Source organism: Leguminivora glycinivorella, chromosome 25, assembly GCF_023078275.1.
Source record: "Leguminivora glycinivorella isolate SPB_JAAS2020 chromosome 25, LegGlyc_1.1, whole genome shotgun sequence".
NCBI classification, from domain to species: Eukaryota; Metazoa; Arthropoda; class Insecta; order Lepidoptera; family Tortricidae; genus Leguminivora; species Leguminivora glycinivorella.
Genome location: NC_062995.1, coordinates 3,177,054 through 3,193,693, shown reverse-complemented (window position 1 = coordinate 3,193,693; position 16,640 = coordinate 3,177,054). Strand labels below are relative to the sequence as shown.

At 39.4% G+C, this 16,640-nt stretch overlaps 1 protein-coding gene across 1 annotated transcript; it reads left to right on the top strand.

The window, feature by feature from the left end:
* The first annotated feature begins 4,131 nt into the window (after positions 1-4,131).
* LOC125239251 lies at positions 4,132-15,914 on the top strand. The gene is made up of 6 exons (XM_048146784.1): positions 4,132-4,391; positions 7,248-7,415; positions 9,553-9,671; positions 12,019-12,310; positions 14,679-15,206; positions 15,612-15,914. Exons 1-6 carry the CDS (start codon positions 4,239-4,241, stop codon positions 15,723-15,725), a joined length of 1,374 nt encoding a protein of 457 aa, XP_048002741.1. The 5' UTR covers positions 4,132-4,238; the 3' UTR covers positions 15,726-15,914.
* The last annotated feature ends 726 nt before the right edge of the window (positions 15,915-16,640 follow it).

Below are 16,640 nucleotides of genomic sequence, written 5' to 3'. Positions count from 1 at the left end.
AATATGAACAATCATTAGTCGGCTTATATCGTCAAGACCAGTAGCATTCGATCTAATAGATGAAATAACGTTACTTATCTCATCAGCAGTGACAGGGGTGAAAGTAAATTGAGTTATGGAATTAAGAGGCAGGGCATTTATTTCTGAAACACTTCGATCTATTGTAAAGGGATCTAAATTGGAAGATTTAGCAAAATGCGAATTAATATCATTAATAGAGAAAGAAGAAAAAGAAGAGGAATTAGTCTGGTTTACAGGCTTTCCAATGCCTAGAGTTTTCAAAAATTTCCAGGTATTTGCTGTGGAGGAAGAAGCAATATTGTCGTGAACATATTTGCGCTTTGCTGATCTCACCATCTGATTGCACTTGTTCCTAGCCTTTTTGAAAGTCACCCAGTTCTCTTCACAACGTTCGCGTTTGAACTTACGGAACGCACGATCCCGCCTTGTCATTGCCATCCGTACAGCCTCTGTAATCCACGGAACAGGTGGACGCTTCAGCTTGACACTACGATGAGGTGCGTGCAAATCATACAAATTTAAGACTAGCTTGCTGAACGAAACAGTCGCATCGTTTACTGAGGAAGCAGTTAAAACGGTAGACCAGTCAAGAGCTCCCGCGTCACGTCTTAATGCATCGATATTTAATTTCGCAAAGCTACGGAGTTTTACTGTCTTAGGTTTCAGTTTGGGAGGCCTAACACGATAGCTGACGAAAATTAGATCGTGGTGTGAGAAACCGGGTGCCGGGCACTGACCAACCTGATCCACATGATCCACAGAAGCAGTAAGAATGAGATCTAGCCAAGTATCGGTTGTGTCAGTATTATGATGCGTAGATTGGAGTGGAAGAATTGTCATATCGGCAGACTCTGCGGCTACCCTCAACTTACGCGATCTAGAATTGCTTTTCAAAAGGTCGGTATTAAAGTCGCCCATAATTAAAATATGTTCATACTCAGTGCTGACTGTGTGAAGTAGTGTCTCGAAGTCTGAAAAATAGTCTAAAGTAGGAGGACAGTACACAACACCAAGGACGGCATTCGCTCCTTGCATGGTAACCTCAATCAACAAGTGTTCCAAAGAATTAGAGAATTGTGTAGGGGACGAGGAGAGAATTCTATAGGACAGTTGCCTATCGGCTCAGCCACGACATTGGTCTAAGCGCGACAGCGGTGAGCGGCGGCCATACATTGGAGCGAGACACAGCGATGGGACTTTTCATTTGCACCTATGGCGGCCGCTCACCGCTGTCGCGCTTAGACCAATGTCGTGGCTGGGCCGTAAGGCCTGAGTGGGCCCGCCCTTGTACTCGCTATGCAGCCTCGACTCAGGACACTTTTTTTTTTATACTACGTCGGTGGCAAACAAGCATACGGTCCGCCTGATGGAAAGCGGACTAACCGGACTAACCTATGGACGCCTGCAACTCAAAGAGTGTCACATGCGCGTTGCCACCCCATTAGAAACTTGTACACTCCCCTTTGCTGTGTTAAGTATAAGTACACAGCAAAAAGGAGTGCACAAGTTCAAAGGAGGGTTTGGGTTGCCGACGACTCAAAGGACAATAGACGGAACCATTGAGGTATATGTACTACGTACTAGAGGCGACGTTACTAAGAGAATTTTTAACACACCCCACTGCGGTCCATGGACCGCAACGTTGTCAGTCGTCTACAGGCTCTTGCAGTGCAGTGATGTGCCGTGATTCATTTACAATCCACGTGAATAATGCGTTCTTGTGTGCTTAAAAATTGTTCTAATCACTCGAAAAAAATCAAATAAAAGTCAAGGTGTGACATTTCATCGGTAAATTAAACAAAAAACTCGTCTATAATATTTTAAGATTGAATATTCTACAAACACGCGAGCGGGAGCGGACTGCCGCCATTTTGGTGACGCAATCATAGACTAGAAAAAGTTAACCGCGCAGAAGTGCCATTTACATTGTTCCTATAGGTAACTACTTACTACTTCATGAATTATGTTACTATAATATTAAAAAAGTTTATTTGTTCATAAATTGTTAATATTTTTTGAGTGAAATTGTATTTGTAGCACGCTCACTTTTTGCAGTTTTCTTTGGCCTGGTCATGAAAAAAGGGAACAATGGATACGCTTTATCCAAAAATTGTGCTGAGGAAACTTGGTTACCAACTGACCACACATATTGTTCATTCATTGTATTTTAAAGAAGAAAATAAGTACAGTACAATTATATTATTTTGTATTGTTTAAGTTGTAAATAAATAAATCATTTTGACTAGAATAGCCGTATTTTAACTAAATGTAAAATTCCCATTAGGCAGAATATAATAATGTGTCACATCTGATGGTAGACCTACTCTATGCGTAAATGGCCGCTCCCCCCACCCCGCGCATTTGTCAGCATGTGCAGTGTTTTCGCTTGGCAACGTCGCCTCTAGTACGTAGTACATATACCTCAATGGACGGAACAAATTAGTTCCGTAAGTCCTCCCGTCGTGAGCACTTGTATAGTATGAATTTTCTGAGATGATTTTTTGGCATTTGCCGTAATCTGTTAAACAAAGCCATTGTTTCTATTATTCACGGCGGCTAGCTCCCGTTTAAACGGTACGCGCTAAAGTCTCAGTGTAGTTAAAAAGCAACTATCATGATAGTAATAAGGTTCAAATCCATAAAAAGCCATTTCGGAGATAACACGTTATGTCATCTTCGAAAAAAGTTACCTGCATGCTGCGAACTGTTTCATAAGTTTGAACCTTATTGCTATCATGATAGTTGCTTTTTAACTACACGGAGACTTTAGCGCGTGCCGTTTAAACGGGAGCTAGCCGCCGTTAATAATAGAAACAAAGGCTTTTGTTTAACAGATTACGGCAAAAACCATCTCAGAAAATTCATACTATATGACTTCCATTGCACGTCTAATATGAGCGTGCAATCAGATCTTAGGCCGATAGTCCACTGTCATATGTTTATCATAGAAATATGATCATAGGTAACGTGCCGTCGGCATAGTGGACTTTCGGCCTTAAACTAATTATCTTTATCCAGACAAATAATGTTTGTTAAACGTGTTGATTTGTAATTGTGCCATTTTTATTATTTTATTACTTAATTAATTTTTATGTTGATTAAATATCTTGATGATTACTGTGTGTTTATTTTTTGCATAATTGTTGGTGTATTTCCTGTAGATATATCAAAAGTTAAGGAAGTCTAACGATACACCTTTATTTATTTAATCATTATTGCACAACAATGTATGGCACAAATGGCGGACTTAATGCCTCGAGGCATTCTCTACCAGTCAACCAATGGGCTAAACCAGAAAGATTAAGTAGGTACAGTGCGTTTTTCACATTAGATATCCGATCCAATATGATATGGGATGTAGGACGGATGACAAAGGCATACATGATTCCCGTACTATACTTGCCTAAATTATATCATTAAATTTGTATTTCTGTTGGGAAGAGCGGTAACTAAAAGTTCTCAGAGTAAGTTGTTCCGAAGACAATAGAAATATAATTTGCATTTAATTCTTTTAGTGGTTGTACATTTTTAAATTGGTCACTCATCGTTAATTCGCTTCTACTCATTTCCTCAAAGGTTGACTGGAAGAGATCCCATTAAGGGGTAAGTCCGCCTACATTGTATATTACTGACTCTGTAACTGTGTCTCTTTTGTTTCCTTTATGTACAATAAAGCTTATACATACATACATACAATAGAACCAAACAAACAACGGAAGTATAAAACGGTCAACCAAATTTGAAAAATGTAGGACTCACCGGCCGATTGTTTTCACAAAACACGTGCCTTTTTAAACCTTGACTTGGCGGAATCATCTACGAGCCAATAACACTTTAAAAAAGTATTGAAAATATATAACACTTTAAGTTCTCGCGCTTTGTACACATATTTAACCTGACCTGACCTGTGTGTGACTTTAAATATTGAAAATATAGGGCCAAAGGATAGCCAAAGGTTTAGGAATTTCGCGCCTTTTTTAGTGACAAGCTTAACCGTTCATTCTATTCATTCACCATTCAACGAACTCCATAACCCATAATCTTACCTGTGGGAATAAAAAAAAACCTGTCATAGAGAAACGTCACTGTCAAGTCAATTGTTTTACAGATTTCATTTCACTCGCGTTACCATTTTTATACACAGAAATACCAACAAAGCTGTTTTAAAACTAAGAACTCGCTTATTATACTGCTGAATTGATGTTAGATCTTCCGCCATGAGTACAATTGGCATTATACAAATACGTGAGGCCATTAATCGCGCCAAAGGCAACTACTGCGGCATCTGTTTTCGCTCCACAGCAGAGACTAAGCTCGTGAAACCCTATCAGTTGAACTATTTAATAAGTAAATTGGTGGTGCGTTTTAAGGTAAGTGTACTTGCTGTATAAATGCATCTTTTTTTTAATTCACTTGGGAAAAATAAACCAAAAAGTGCCTTCGAATAGAACCCGCCGGAGTTTACTACATGAACCCTTTTAAAGCAAGGGATAACAAAGTCACCCCTAGAAATGAAAATATAATATTTATTTTTCAAGTAGGCATATTAAAATGCACATATGAACGTCAAGTAAAGCTACGCCGGCTCTAACCCTACGCCTCAGCCTCGAGAACATTTCAGTCCCCTAAATGCGTTTTCACATTTTCCGATATCGGATAATGTGAAAACAGCCTAAGGGACCGGCAAGACTTAACCCTGTCCTTATATTGTGCGTAATTGAACCAATTTTAATTAAATTTGCTGAATAGTTAATCCTCTAAAAAGGGAAATTTCTAATATGAGTCTACCCAGACTAAAACTTGTACTGTAATTGGCCCAAATGTCCATAACTATTAAATGTGATGTGAATTCTATGTACAACCTTTTTACACCTTTTGCACTTCGGGGAGTGTGCTCAAGAGCTACACAGGCATATTCCACTGTCCCCATTCTACCATTAGACTCGGACACACGGCCGGTTTCCATTCTTACTTGGTAGATATTCCACGAATTCGCAAGAAGCGCTTTGCTTCTTCTTTTCTTATACGCACTGCCAAGGAGTGGAATTCCTTGCTGACAACTATATTTCTGAGCTCATATAACCCGGCAACCTTCAAATCAAGAGTGAACAGGCATCTTCTGGGCGAGCTCACTTCATCGTAGGCCATGTCTGTGCCTTTGGCTAGTCTGTGGCCAAGAGTAAGCCCATTTATAATAATAAAAAAAAGTGATTTCTACTTATTCTTCCTTGGTTCCTCATTTCTGAGGGTCGCATTATTTTGTGCACCAGAGCTCTCCATTCCACACGGTTTTCTGCATTCCTAATAATAGGCGCCTGTGTTGACCCCTTGCAGGCCTTCTTAACACTACAAAAAAATTTTACATACATACAATCACGCCTGTATCCCATAAAGGGGTAGGCAGAACACATGAAACTAATAAAGCTTCAGTGCCACTCTTGGCAAAGAAGGGGTTGAAAGAAAACAAAACTGTGACATTGCAGTGACAGGTTGCCAGCCTCTCGCCTATGCCACAGTTTAACCCATATCCCATAGTCGCCTTCTACGACACCCACGGGAAGAAAGGGGGTGGTGAAATTCTTAACTCGTCACCACACAGGCAAAAAAATTTTACTACTACAAAAAGCTGAGAAGGTGGGAGTGGGACACCGTAAAGAAATCTTATGGTTCCATGCAGATAGCAGTCCATATGGCCCTAGACCACGTCAAGTGGAGTTAGATCACTGTTGTTCACTATCCTCAGACATGAGGGGACGACTAAGAAGATTATAAAGAAGCCAACACAATAGGCTACTTGACCCTATTTTAAACTCATCTTATATGATTAAGCACTGTCCAATTAATTGAAATAAAATTTTACCATATTTTATTATAATAACTTAAAAACGGTAAAAAATATTTTTAAAATATACTTCAGTACAGATGGTGTGTTTTTTACGCACTAGTGCGAGAAGTGGTTCATTATATGTCAGGTCGAAACTTCGGAGGCTCATCTGTACTGAAAAACGTCGTACGATACACGTGCGAAAAGGAAATTCGTAACTCGTGTCGATTTAAAACACACTCCCTTCGGTCGTGTTTTAATTTATCGCCACTCGTTTCGAACTTCCTTTTTTACGCACTTGTATCGTAATGTACTATTACATAATCAGGCGAAAACAACACAGTCATGTTAATCTATAGATTATCTGTGCATCAGGTCATTCTATTCGAAAACAACATTTTCTGACCTTTTAAGTGTGAAGGCATAAAGTTCAATATGTCAGTGATTGTTTTGACATGCAGTAAGGTTTGAACTTCGATGACGTCACTACATCGCTGACAGCGTTTTCGGTGGCCAAAATAAATTAAAGATTACACACATTTTTAATCGATAATACGTCATTCATACACTTTTAATACCCAAAATCTATAATAGTTATTTGTTACACTCGGGTGCAAAGTTGTTTTAACGCCGAGTGTGGAATTGAAAAACGAGCAAGTGAAAGGATTCTATTCTCGAACTACTCGCTTCGCTCATGGTTCAACTATAGAATCTTGAACTTGCGAGTTTTTTAACACACAAAAAGTAAAATATATTTGTACCCAAGTGTAACACAAAACTTTTCCCCTCACTATAGCGAGGAAACTACAACGCAAGAAATGCGTTTATCACTGCTTCCAGTAGTTCCACAGGTGGTAAGTCATCTTTATTACTAGATTCACCTACTTTTATCAATTTTGAAGCAGTTAATTTGACGTTATTCAAGGTCAAATTACTTTACCCACTAGTGGATAAAATGCGTTTTTACCCGCTGGTATTAAAGAACAAAACACGTGTTTCCGAGCTAGTGAGTGGAAAATATTTTTGTTTTATGTCAAATACTACAGAAAGAGTTTTGAATGATTCACGGTTATTTTCATTAGACTTATATTGACCGGGATATAGACCGTGATTACCTTTTTGATTTTTGTCGAGCTCCCGATATTTCGACGCAGTTGCATGCATCATGATCACGGAAAACACGGTTTTCCGTTGCATGCATCATGCAACTGCGTCGAAATATCGGGAGCTCGACAAAAATCAAAAAGGTAATCACGGTCTATATCCCGGTCAATATAAGTCTAATACTACAGAAGACAACCATTTATTGTGCCCAATTCGGTATGAGTCTATATAATTGGCCTTATAGAGTATAGGCTACTATAATTGGCCTTTTAATCAACAACATAAATCTTGATTTCAGGGGAGGATCCAAGTATGTTACGTATGCGAGGCTCAGGCACGCTCAGCAATGCGGTTTGTGAAGACTGTCGAGCTGGCTGCCCGAGTCGGTCACTTCTTTAACAACCTTGGCCCAGTGAATTGGGAGAATGTTATGAACAGTGTGAAAGAACCGCATAAGTATCCTGTGGTAAGATAACTAAGTAAATATATATTGGGGACATCTTACACAGATCAACTTAGCCCCAAAAAGCGACGATATACATACTTAAATAGGTAAATACATACATACTTATATACATAGAAAACAGCCATGACTCAGGAACAAATATCTGTGCTCATCACACAAATAAATGCCCTTACTGTGATTCGAACCCAGGACCGCGGCTTAGCAGGCAGGGTCACTACCGACAGCCAGACCGGTCGTCAAGATATTTTCTTGTGCCTGAAACACATGAATCATAGTCACCATATAATAAAGAGTACTATCGTACAGTATGGCCACTCCCGCTCCCTGCTGAAAGTGCCGCCCACCCCCTCTGCGATACCTCACAGTTACCGCCTGTCAAAAACGCGAACAGTCGACCTGCCATATTTCACTCATACAAGCATAGTACGCGTTCACCTACACGAGCTTAGACTGTGTGCTAAGAACGCGCCTCTTTCATATATTTGATCGCCAGTGTCGGAGGTGTGCCATAGCCGAGTCATTTTATAAGTTATAAATAAATATTGGGAGACACTTTCCACAGATCATCTTAGCCCCAAACTAAGCACAGCTTGTATTATGGGTGGTAGGCAACCATAACCACTAGGCGTGTGTCGTTCACGAACTATGAACTGTTAGGAATAAAATCCCATCAATGACCGAAATGAACTGAATCTTTCCGTGCTCTGAGAATCGGTCTTTGCTCATTTAGTTCAGTACAGGATCGGCGAACGCGAGCGGTTTGGATCGAGAACGAATGTGTGACTGCGCCGACCGAGAGCGAGAGCTACTTAGCAGAGCAACAAAAAAAGTCAAGTTTTCATATTAAACTTCGGTTACTTACAACCTTTCGGCCCGGAATGTTACTATCTGTGGACTATTCGTATCATTTTGACACTATTCGGTCCCATTCGTTCTGATCTTTCCGACCGCAATGGTCGCTGGTCTGGCTGAACTAAATGAGCAAAAGACCTAAAAGAGCGAACTAGTTCGTGGGAGCTACTGAACGAGATCGGAGCGCTCCGATCAACGAACGAAACGGCACAAGCCTAAATTAACCACACAAGTACTACACATAAGTACTAATTAATAGTAGTTTGGGCACACCTCGGATAATGGCGATCAAATGTATGAAAGAGGCGCGTTCCTACGCACACAGTCTAAGCTCGTGTAGTTTAACGCGTATCTTGTTTGTATGCGTGAGATAAGACAGGTCGGTCACGTTCTTGACAGGCGGTAACTGTAAGGTGTGTGCAGGGAACGGGAGTGGCCACACTGTATGATAGTACTCTTTATTATACTGTGGTTTTGGACCAAGGTCGATCTGTGTAGAGTGTCCCCCAATTTTTTTTCATTCGATAATTGCCAGTCGCTTTTTAGTGAAGGAAAACATCGTGAGGAGACCAGACTAACTCCAATAAAGTCTAGTTTACCCTTCGGGTTGGAAGGTACAAACTAGTGCCTACGCCAAATCTTGGTGTTAGTTGTCAAAGTGGACCCCAGGCTAGGGTTGCAAAAAAACGGTTTTTTTTCTGACTTGAAAAAAAAACATGAAAAAAAACCGTGAAAAAAAACAGTTTTTTTTCTGGAGTATGTTTTTTTTCTAAAGTACGAAATCTCAAAATTTGCAAAGTAGTTAATACTTTTATACGGGTTTTTAGACTTAATGTTAACTATTAAACGAATTTAATCAAATAACTTTAATTTCTGGTCTTATAAAAGTAACATTTTACGAAATCTGTAGTTGTTAGTTATCACTATTTACTGTTGGCAACACCACCGCCTCTCCACGCTACACGCAGCATCGGGGATTCCCCAATAAACGTTTGTATACTGAATGTTAATTGAATTAAAATGTACGTTATTGTTATTGAAACACGTTACAACTCAACGAAAAACCGTTATTGTCGTATTATTTGTTCATCTGAAAAAAAAAAACATATTTAAAAAAAAAACCATGGTGCTCGGTTTTTTTTCATGTTTTTTTTCACAATTCTGAAAAAAAACATTTGGTTTTTTTTCTATTTACAACCCTACCCCAGGGTCCCAAGAGCCGTGGCAAATGCCGGGATAACGCAAGGAGGATATTATTTATCATATTGTTCGTTTCCATGTTCAGTCTGAGAGCGACGCGCAAACCACCCGCGTAGCCCTGGATTTGGACGCCGCGCTGAAAGGGACTCCACGGTTTCAGCTGCGTCGCACCGACACCCTGGTTGTGCCCTCACCACCGCAAAGGTTAGCTATACGTCCATTTTTAGGGTTCCGTTAGTCAACTAGGAACCCTTATAGTTTCGCCATGTCTGTCTGTCCGTCCGTCCGTCCGTCCGTCCGTCCGTCCGCGGATAATCTCAGTAACCGTTTGCACTAGAAAGCTGAAATTTGGTACCAATATGTATATCAATCACGCCATCAAAGTGCAAAAATAAAAAATGGAAAAAAATGTGTTATTAGGGTACCCCCCCTACATGTAAAGTGGGGGCTGATATTTTTTTTCATTCCAACCCCAACGTGTAATATATTGTTGGATAGGTATTTAAAAATGAATAAGGGTTTACTAAGATCGTTTTTTGATAATATTTACATTTTCGGAAATAATCGCTCCTAAAGGAAAAAAAAGTGCGTCCCCCCCCCTCTAACTTTTGAACCATAGGTTTAAAAAATATGAAAAAAATCACAAAAGTAGAACTTTACAAAGACTTTCTAGGAAAATTGTTTTGAACTCGATAGGTTCAGTAGTTTTTGAGAAAAACACGGAAAACTACGGAACCCTACACTGAGCGTGGCCCGACACGCTCTTGGCCGGTTTTTTTAGGGTTCCGTTAGTCAACTAGGAACCCTTATATACCTAGTTTCGCCATGTCTGTCCATCCTTCCGTCCGCGGATAATCTCAGTGACCGTTAGCACTAGAAAGCTAAAATTTGGTACCAATATGTATATCAATCACGCCGACAAAGTGATAGAATAAAAAGTGGAAAAAACTGTTTTGTTAGGGTACCCCCCGTTCATGTAAAGTGGGGACTGTTTTTTTTATATTCCAACCCCAACGTGTGATATATTGTTGGATTAAACTGAAATTAGATAAATTGGCAAGAATAAGGAATCTACAATGTTTATTCTTTATTCGTAATTGGCAAAAAATCTTTTTTTATTATTTCATCAGATCAAACCATTTTCAGAGTAAATTAAATAAGGATGGAAAACAAAAAAAAAAACACAAAACAATGACTTATATATAACTTAAACTAAACAATTTAATATAATTATACACAACTTAAAACTACACCTACCTGTGTGGTGACGGGTTAAGAATTTCACCACCCCCTTTCTTCCCGTGGGTGTCGTAGAAGGCGACTATGGGATATGGGTTAAATTGTGGCGTAGGCGAGAGGCTGGCAACCTGTCACTGCAATGTCACAGTTTCGTTTTCTTTCAACCCCTTATTTGCCAAGAGTGGCACTGAAGCTTTAGTAGTTTCATGTGTTCTGCCTACCCCTTTATGGGATACAGGCGTGATTGTATGTTGTTGTTGTTGTTAAAACTACACAAATTAATATATATTTACAAATAGAAAATGCTCCCCAGATCATCCTCGGAGGTGATGGTGCCCAGTAGGCTGGCAGCGTTGCCTTTTTGAATGGACAAACTTATTTGCTGTCCAAAGTAGCTGCCAGCCCTCTGGTCACCGGATACGTCAACCAGGCGTTGCGATATTTCTTTCATTATTGGATTGGTATTTAAAAGTGAATAAGGGATTACTAAAATTGTTTTTTGATAATATTAATATTTTCAGAAATAATCGCTCCTAAAGGAAAAAAAAGTTCCCCCCTCTAACTTTTGAACCATATGTTTAAAAAATATGAAAAAAATCACAAAAGTAGAACTTTATAAAGACTTTCTAGTCTAGGAAAATTGTTTTGAACTTGATAGGTTCAGTATTTTTTGAGAAAAATTCGGAAAACTACGGAACCCTACACTGAGCGTGGCCCGACACGCTCTTGGCCGGTTTTTTGCTGTGTAATTAACACAAAGGGGAGTGTACAAGTTTCTAATAGGTTGGCAACGCGCATGTGACACTCCTTGAGTTGCAGGCGTACATGTAACGGTGACCGCTTTCCATCAGGCGGACCATATGCTTGTTTGCCACCGACGTAGTATAAAAAAATAATAGAAAAATGTAGGGCTCAGCGCTCAGCGACCAATTATTAAAAAAAAAATATATAGGACATTCTTACACAGATTGACTGAGGCCCACGGTGAGCTCAAGAAGGCTTGTGTTGTGGGTACTCAGACAACGATATATATAATATATAAATACTTATATACATAGAAAACATCCATGACTCAGGAACAAATATCAGTGCTCATCACACAAATAAATGCCCTTACCGGGATTCGAACCCGGGACCGCGAGATTATTGTCGTCATAAAACGCTTATCATAATATTGGAGGAATAATCGATGAGCCATAACACTTAAAAATTGATTGAAAATGCAAGAGCAAAGGTTTAATTCATCGTTAATTTGATTCCTTTTTTAGTGCCCAGGTTGACCGCCTATAATAATGATTTTAAAAAATTACAGAAAAATGACGGTAGTAATGCAGCACGAAGAACCACCCATACCTAGAATGCATACTCTGACACCCGTGGTCATGACACCTATGGCATCCATGGCTCCCGCTTTGTTGACACCAATAACGCCGACTTTGACACCAATGGCGCCGACTTTGACACCAGTAACGCCGACTATGACACCAGTGCCGCCGAAGAAGGGAGGTTTTTTGAGTACCACGACAAAGGTGTCAGTGGATGAAGAGATGCAACAAGTTCGAGTGTATGATAACGAAACAAAACAGATAGTGCTTCATCCAATGGTGAGTGTTATCATAGATTAAATATAACAAGATCATACCATCCCATACATTAAAATGCGCCCGCCTAAGACCGCGCTTACACTCCACCACACATAGATGGCGCCACAAAAAAATGTCTTGTAGCTTTCGATTATACTTGTAGATGGCGTTAAGTGTCACTTTTGACATAGATTTACGGCTCGGAATTGACACTTAATGCCAATCTACAAATAATCGTTGGCAACAAGGCATTTTTTGTGGCGCCATCTATGTGTGGTGGAGTGTAAGCGCGTTCGTAGGCGGTCGCATTTTAATGTATGGGATGGTATGATCTTGTTATAATTTAATTTTCGGTGTTATCATCATCCTCTGCGTTATCCCGGCATTTCGTCACTACTTTGAATAAGAACACTCCCGACTAACTCAGCTTTAAGTTCAGACTTCAGACAAAAAAAAAACGAAATCAAAATCGGTCCATCCGGGAGCTAGGAGCTACGATGCCACAGACAGACACACACATACAGACAAACAGACAGACAGATAGACAGACAGACGGACAGACAGACAGACACGTCAACCTTAAAACACCCCTTCGTTTTTGCGTCGGGGGTTAAAAAATCTCGTATCAACGCTGCTCCTCAAAGTTAAAACGCAGTAAGTCTATATGCATCCCATACATACTTACTTGAATTTGACTAAATGAAAGACATAGATAATAACCTCGGTTGACTTATAGCAATAAGGCCTTTTGAAAAATTTCACCACCCCCTTTCTTCCCGTGGGTGTCGTAGAAGGCGACTGTGGGATATGGGGTAAATTGTGGCGTAGGCGAGAGGCTGGCAAGTTGGCAACCTGTCACTGCAACGTCACAGTTTCGTTTTCTTTCAACCCCTTATTTGCCAAGAGTGGCACTGAAGCTATAGTAGTTTCATGTGTTCTGCCTACCCCTTTATGGGATACAGGCGTGATTGTATGTTGTTTGTATGTAATTAAAACGGGTCACTATCAAGTTTATCTTATCGCTAAACGACTATTTCGGCTAGATGTCAGAAAATGTAAATATACAGTCAGCATAAAGTCAATTCAGCTGGGATGACTTGAAAGTAGAATACTCAATCAGCAAAAAGTTAATTTAACTGGATGGCTAAGACTTAGAATGAATGAGTAGCCAAACGTCTGGAAATATACATAGTCCGTATGATTAGCATATCTAAAAAGTCAAAAGTGAAGTTAGTTAATTGACGTCAACACAGAACGATACAGTAGCAAAACGTCCGGAAATATAATGTGTCATGGACGTCATGGTTTATAATAAATATGTAACAGTTCTTATTAACAGTGCGAGAAGGTTTGAATTCTCAAGGCACTTAAGCATTTTAAAACCAGACGTTTTGCTAACGGGTCGTTTGGCGTTTATTCTTTTTAGCAATAAAAACATTAAGCAATCCAGACTTTTTGCTCCTCGACTGTTTGTTTAGCGTTCATGTCTGTTTTGTAATACAGACATTCGAAGATGAAGATGTTTTGCAGTTAGATCATTTTAAATTGTTACGTTTTAAGATCCAGACGTTTTGCTAAAGACGCATTTAGCATTCATGTCTACGTAGCCACAAAGACATAACACAATCTAGACATGTCAGCTATATAGTCTTTTAGCGATAAGGTGAATTTGATAGTGACCCATTAAAACTGGACTTAATCGCGTAAAACTTAGGTTTATATTTAACATTGACATCACGCAACAAGTGCAAACGTGAGAAAAGTCCCGGTCTCATACCATCGGATGTCGTGAGTGTTGTATGTAGGCAAAGTGGCAAGCCTAGCGTAAAAGTGACTGATAACAATCAAGTGCGGGTAGTTCGAAAAACACGTACAGCTAGATGTTGATACAACTCCCAGCCAGTCTACCCGTGACCACGGACGTAATGTCATGTCCGAAACGTCGGGTTAAATATAAACGTAAGTTTTACGCGATTAAGTCCCGTTTTAATTTAATAATATGAGGAAGATCGTGCTAATAGTAATGAATACATCTTATAACAATAGATCTTCTTTCTGTAAATAGATAGAGATAAAAATAAAATAGACAAAAGACATTTATTCATGACGATCACATAACATGTACGGACATGTACAGACATCAAACATAAAATGGCAAAGAACAAAATGACATAAAAGTGTTCATCACGAAATGGACCCAACTCAGCTTGATGCTAGCCATGTAGCCAGCGCTGATCTTCCGTAGGGCCCATTTGGTGATGCCACGACAGATAACACATTAATTTAAAAACAAAAACAAACATAAAAGTGACACAAGTTACTTTTAAATACTTTTAGAGTGACACAAGTTACTTGTAAATGACACAAGTTACTTTTTTTCTACTTCCAGGTCCAAGGTATCGATGGAAATGTATATGTACCCTCACTACAGGTTCAAATACTTGACAATGGCATACTAAGGAGTGCCCCAAACGTCCAAAATTTCATCCTGGACCCTAACAAGGACGCACTAACAGACCCTTTACAAGTTGTCTCCTCAAACCAGACTGCTGCTAACCAAAATGAAGCTAGAATGAAGAATAGACAGAAAAGTGATTATTACAAGTTCCTAGTATCTCAAATAGAGGAGAAAAATAAAGATTCAAACGTCGAAATAATCAAAATGAACGATTTAAATATAGTTTTAAACGTGGATGGAGAAAATAAGAATAAACGCAAGCGCAGGGAGGGTTCTGACGAGGAAACGTTGAGTCAAGTTGAGTTATTGTTGAGTGAGAATGCTCAGGGCGGATGCGAGATAAAATATGAGATAATTGATGATGAGGATGATGCGAAGGGGGCTAGTAGGCCTGTGTTGAAGACTGACCGGACGGTGGATTGGGAGGACAAGATTCCTATGGATGTTATTTCTTTCATGGTAAGTTTTAATTTTTATTTTAATAAAAAATAAAAAGATATTTATTTACCAACACAGCACAAAATGGACATGTAAGGACTTATAAAAACTTAGTAAGTAAAATTACAGATGTGTGTGCAGTAAAATGGATGAGACTCAGCGAGACCGCTGATTTTCAGTCCCCAACCAATAAACTTAAATCTAATACTTAACTAATTAACTAGCTTTTGCCCGCGGCTTCGCACGCGTTAGTAAGAGACAAAAAGTAGCCTATGTCACTCTCCATCCCTTCAACTATCTCCACTTAAAAAATCACGTCATTTCGTCGCTCCGTTTTGCCGTGAAAGACGGACAAACAAACAGACACACTTTCACATTTATAATTATAACATTAGTATGGATAAAACTTATGTTTGATTCTTTCAGGACGCGACAGACCCAAATCCCGAAGAGAGGATAATGCAACCCCCTCCAATGGGGGTGATATCAGACGTCCGCTCCGTGCCAGACGAATCCATCGAGTGTATCGACCTGTGTTGACGTGTATACACGTCAACTATACGCAGAGAGTACGCGTTTACTACCAGACAAAAAATGGCGGACTACGTCAGAAACCGGTCGTAATTTATAACCGCCTAAGCCATAGAGGACTAAGTATGGCACTGATTCCACCGCGAGCTAGTAAGCTATGAGCTATCGGCTATAAAAACGAACAAAAGATAATCACTCCCGTGCAAATAAAAGAGACACGGCGATGTTTATAGTTACTCGCCCAGCGGTGAGCTATCAATATCGCCGTGTCTCTTTTATTTACATGGGAGTGATTATCTTTTGTTCGTTTTTATAGCCGATAGCTCATAGCTTACTAGCTCGCGGTGGAACCAGTGCCTAAGGGTGAGTTGTAACTCCATACTTGTCAATAGATGTCGCGACGAACGAAGAGTCTAATGCTCAACAATTTTTAGCTAATTTTAGAATAGTATGAATCAGTATTCTCTTTTCAATTCCTTTTCCTTGTAATTTACGTTAGTTGACGCGTGATTGTCGCTAGATGTAACTTAACTATTACTATACAAATAACTTTCATTTACTGATGTATGGAGTTACTACTCTTCCCTCACTTATTCCTCTATGTAAAGCCACTGATTATATCCATACGATATTGCCACTTTTTTATTTCCACTTTTTCTTTGACAAGTTGTACTTGTAAGTTAGGGTCACTATCAAGTTTACCTTATCGCTAAACGACTATTTCGGCTAGATGTCAGAAAATTTAAATATACAGTCAGTATAAAGTCAATTCAGCTGGGATGACATGAAAGTAGAATACTCAATCAGCAAAAAGTAAATTTAACTGGATGGCTAAGACTTAGAATGAATGAGTAGCCAAACGTCTGGAAATATATATAGTCCGTATGATTAGCATATCTAAAAAGCCAAAAGTGTAGTTAGTTA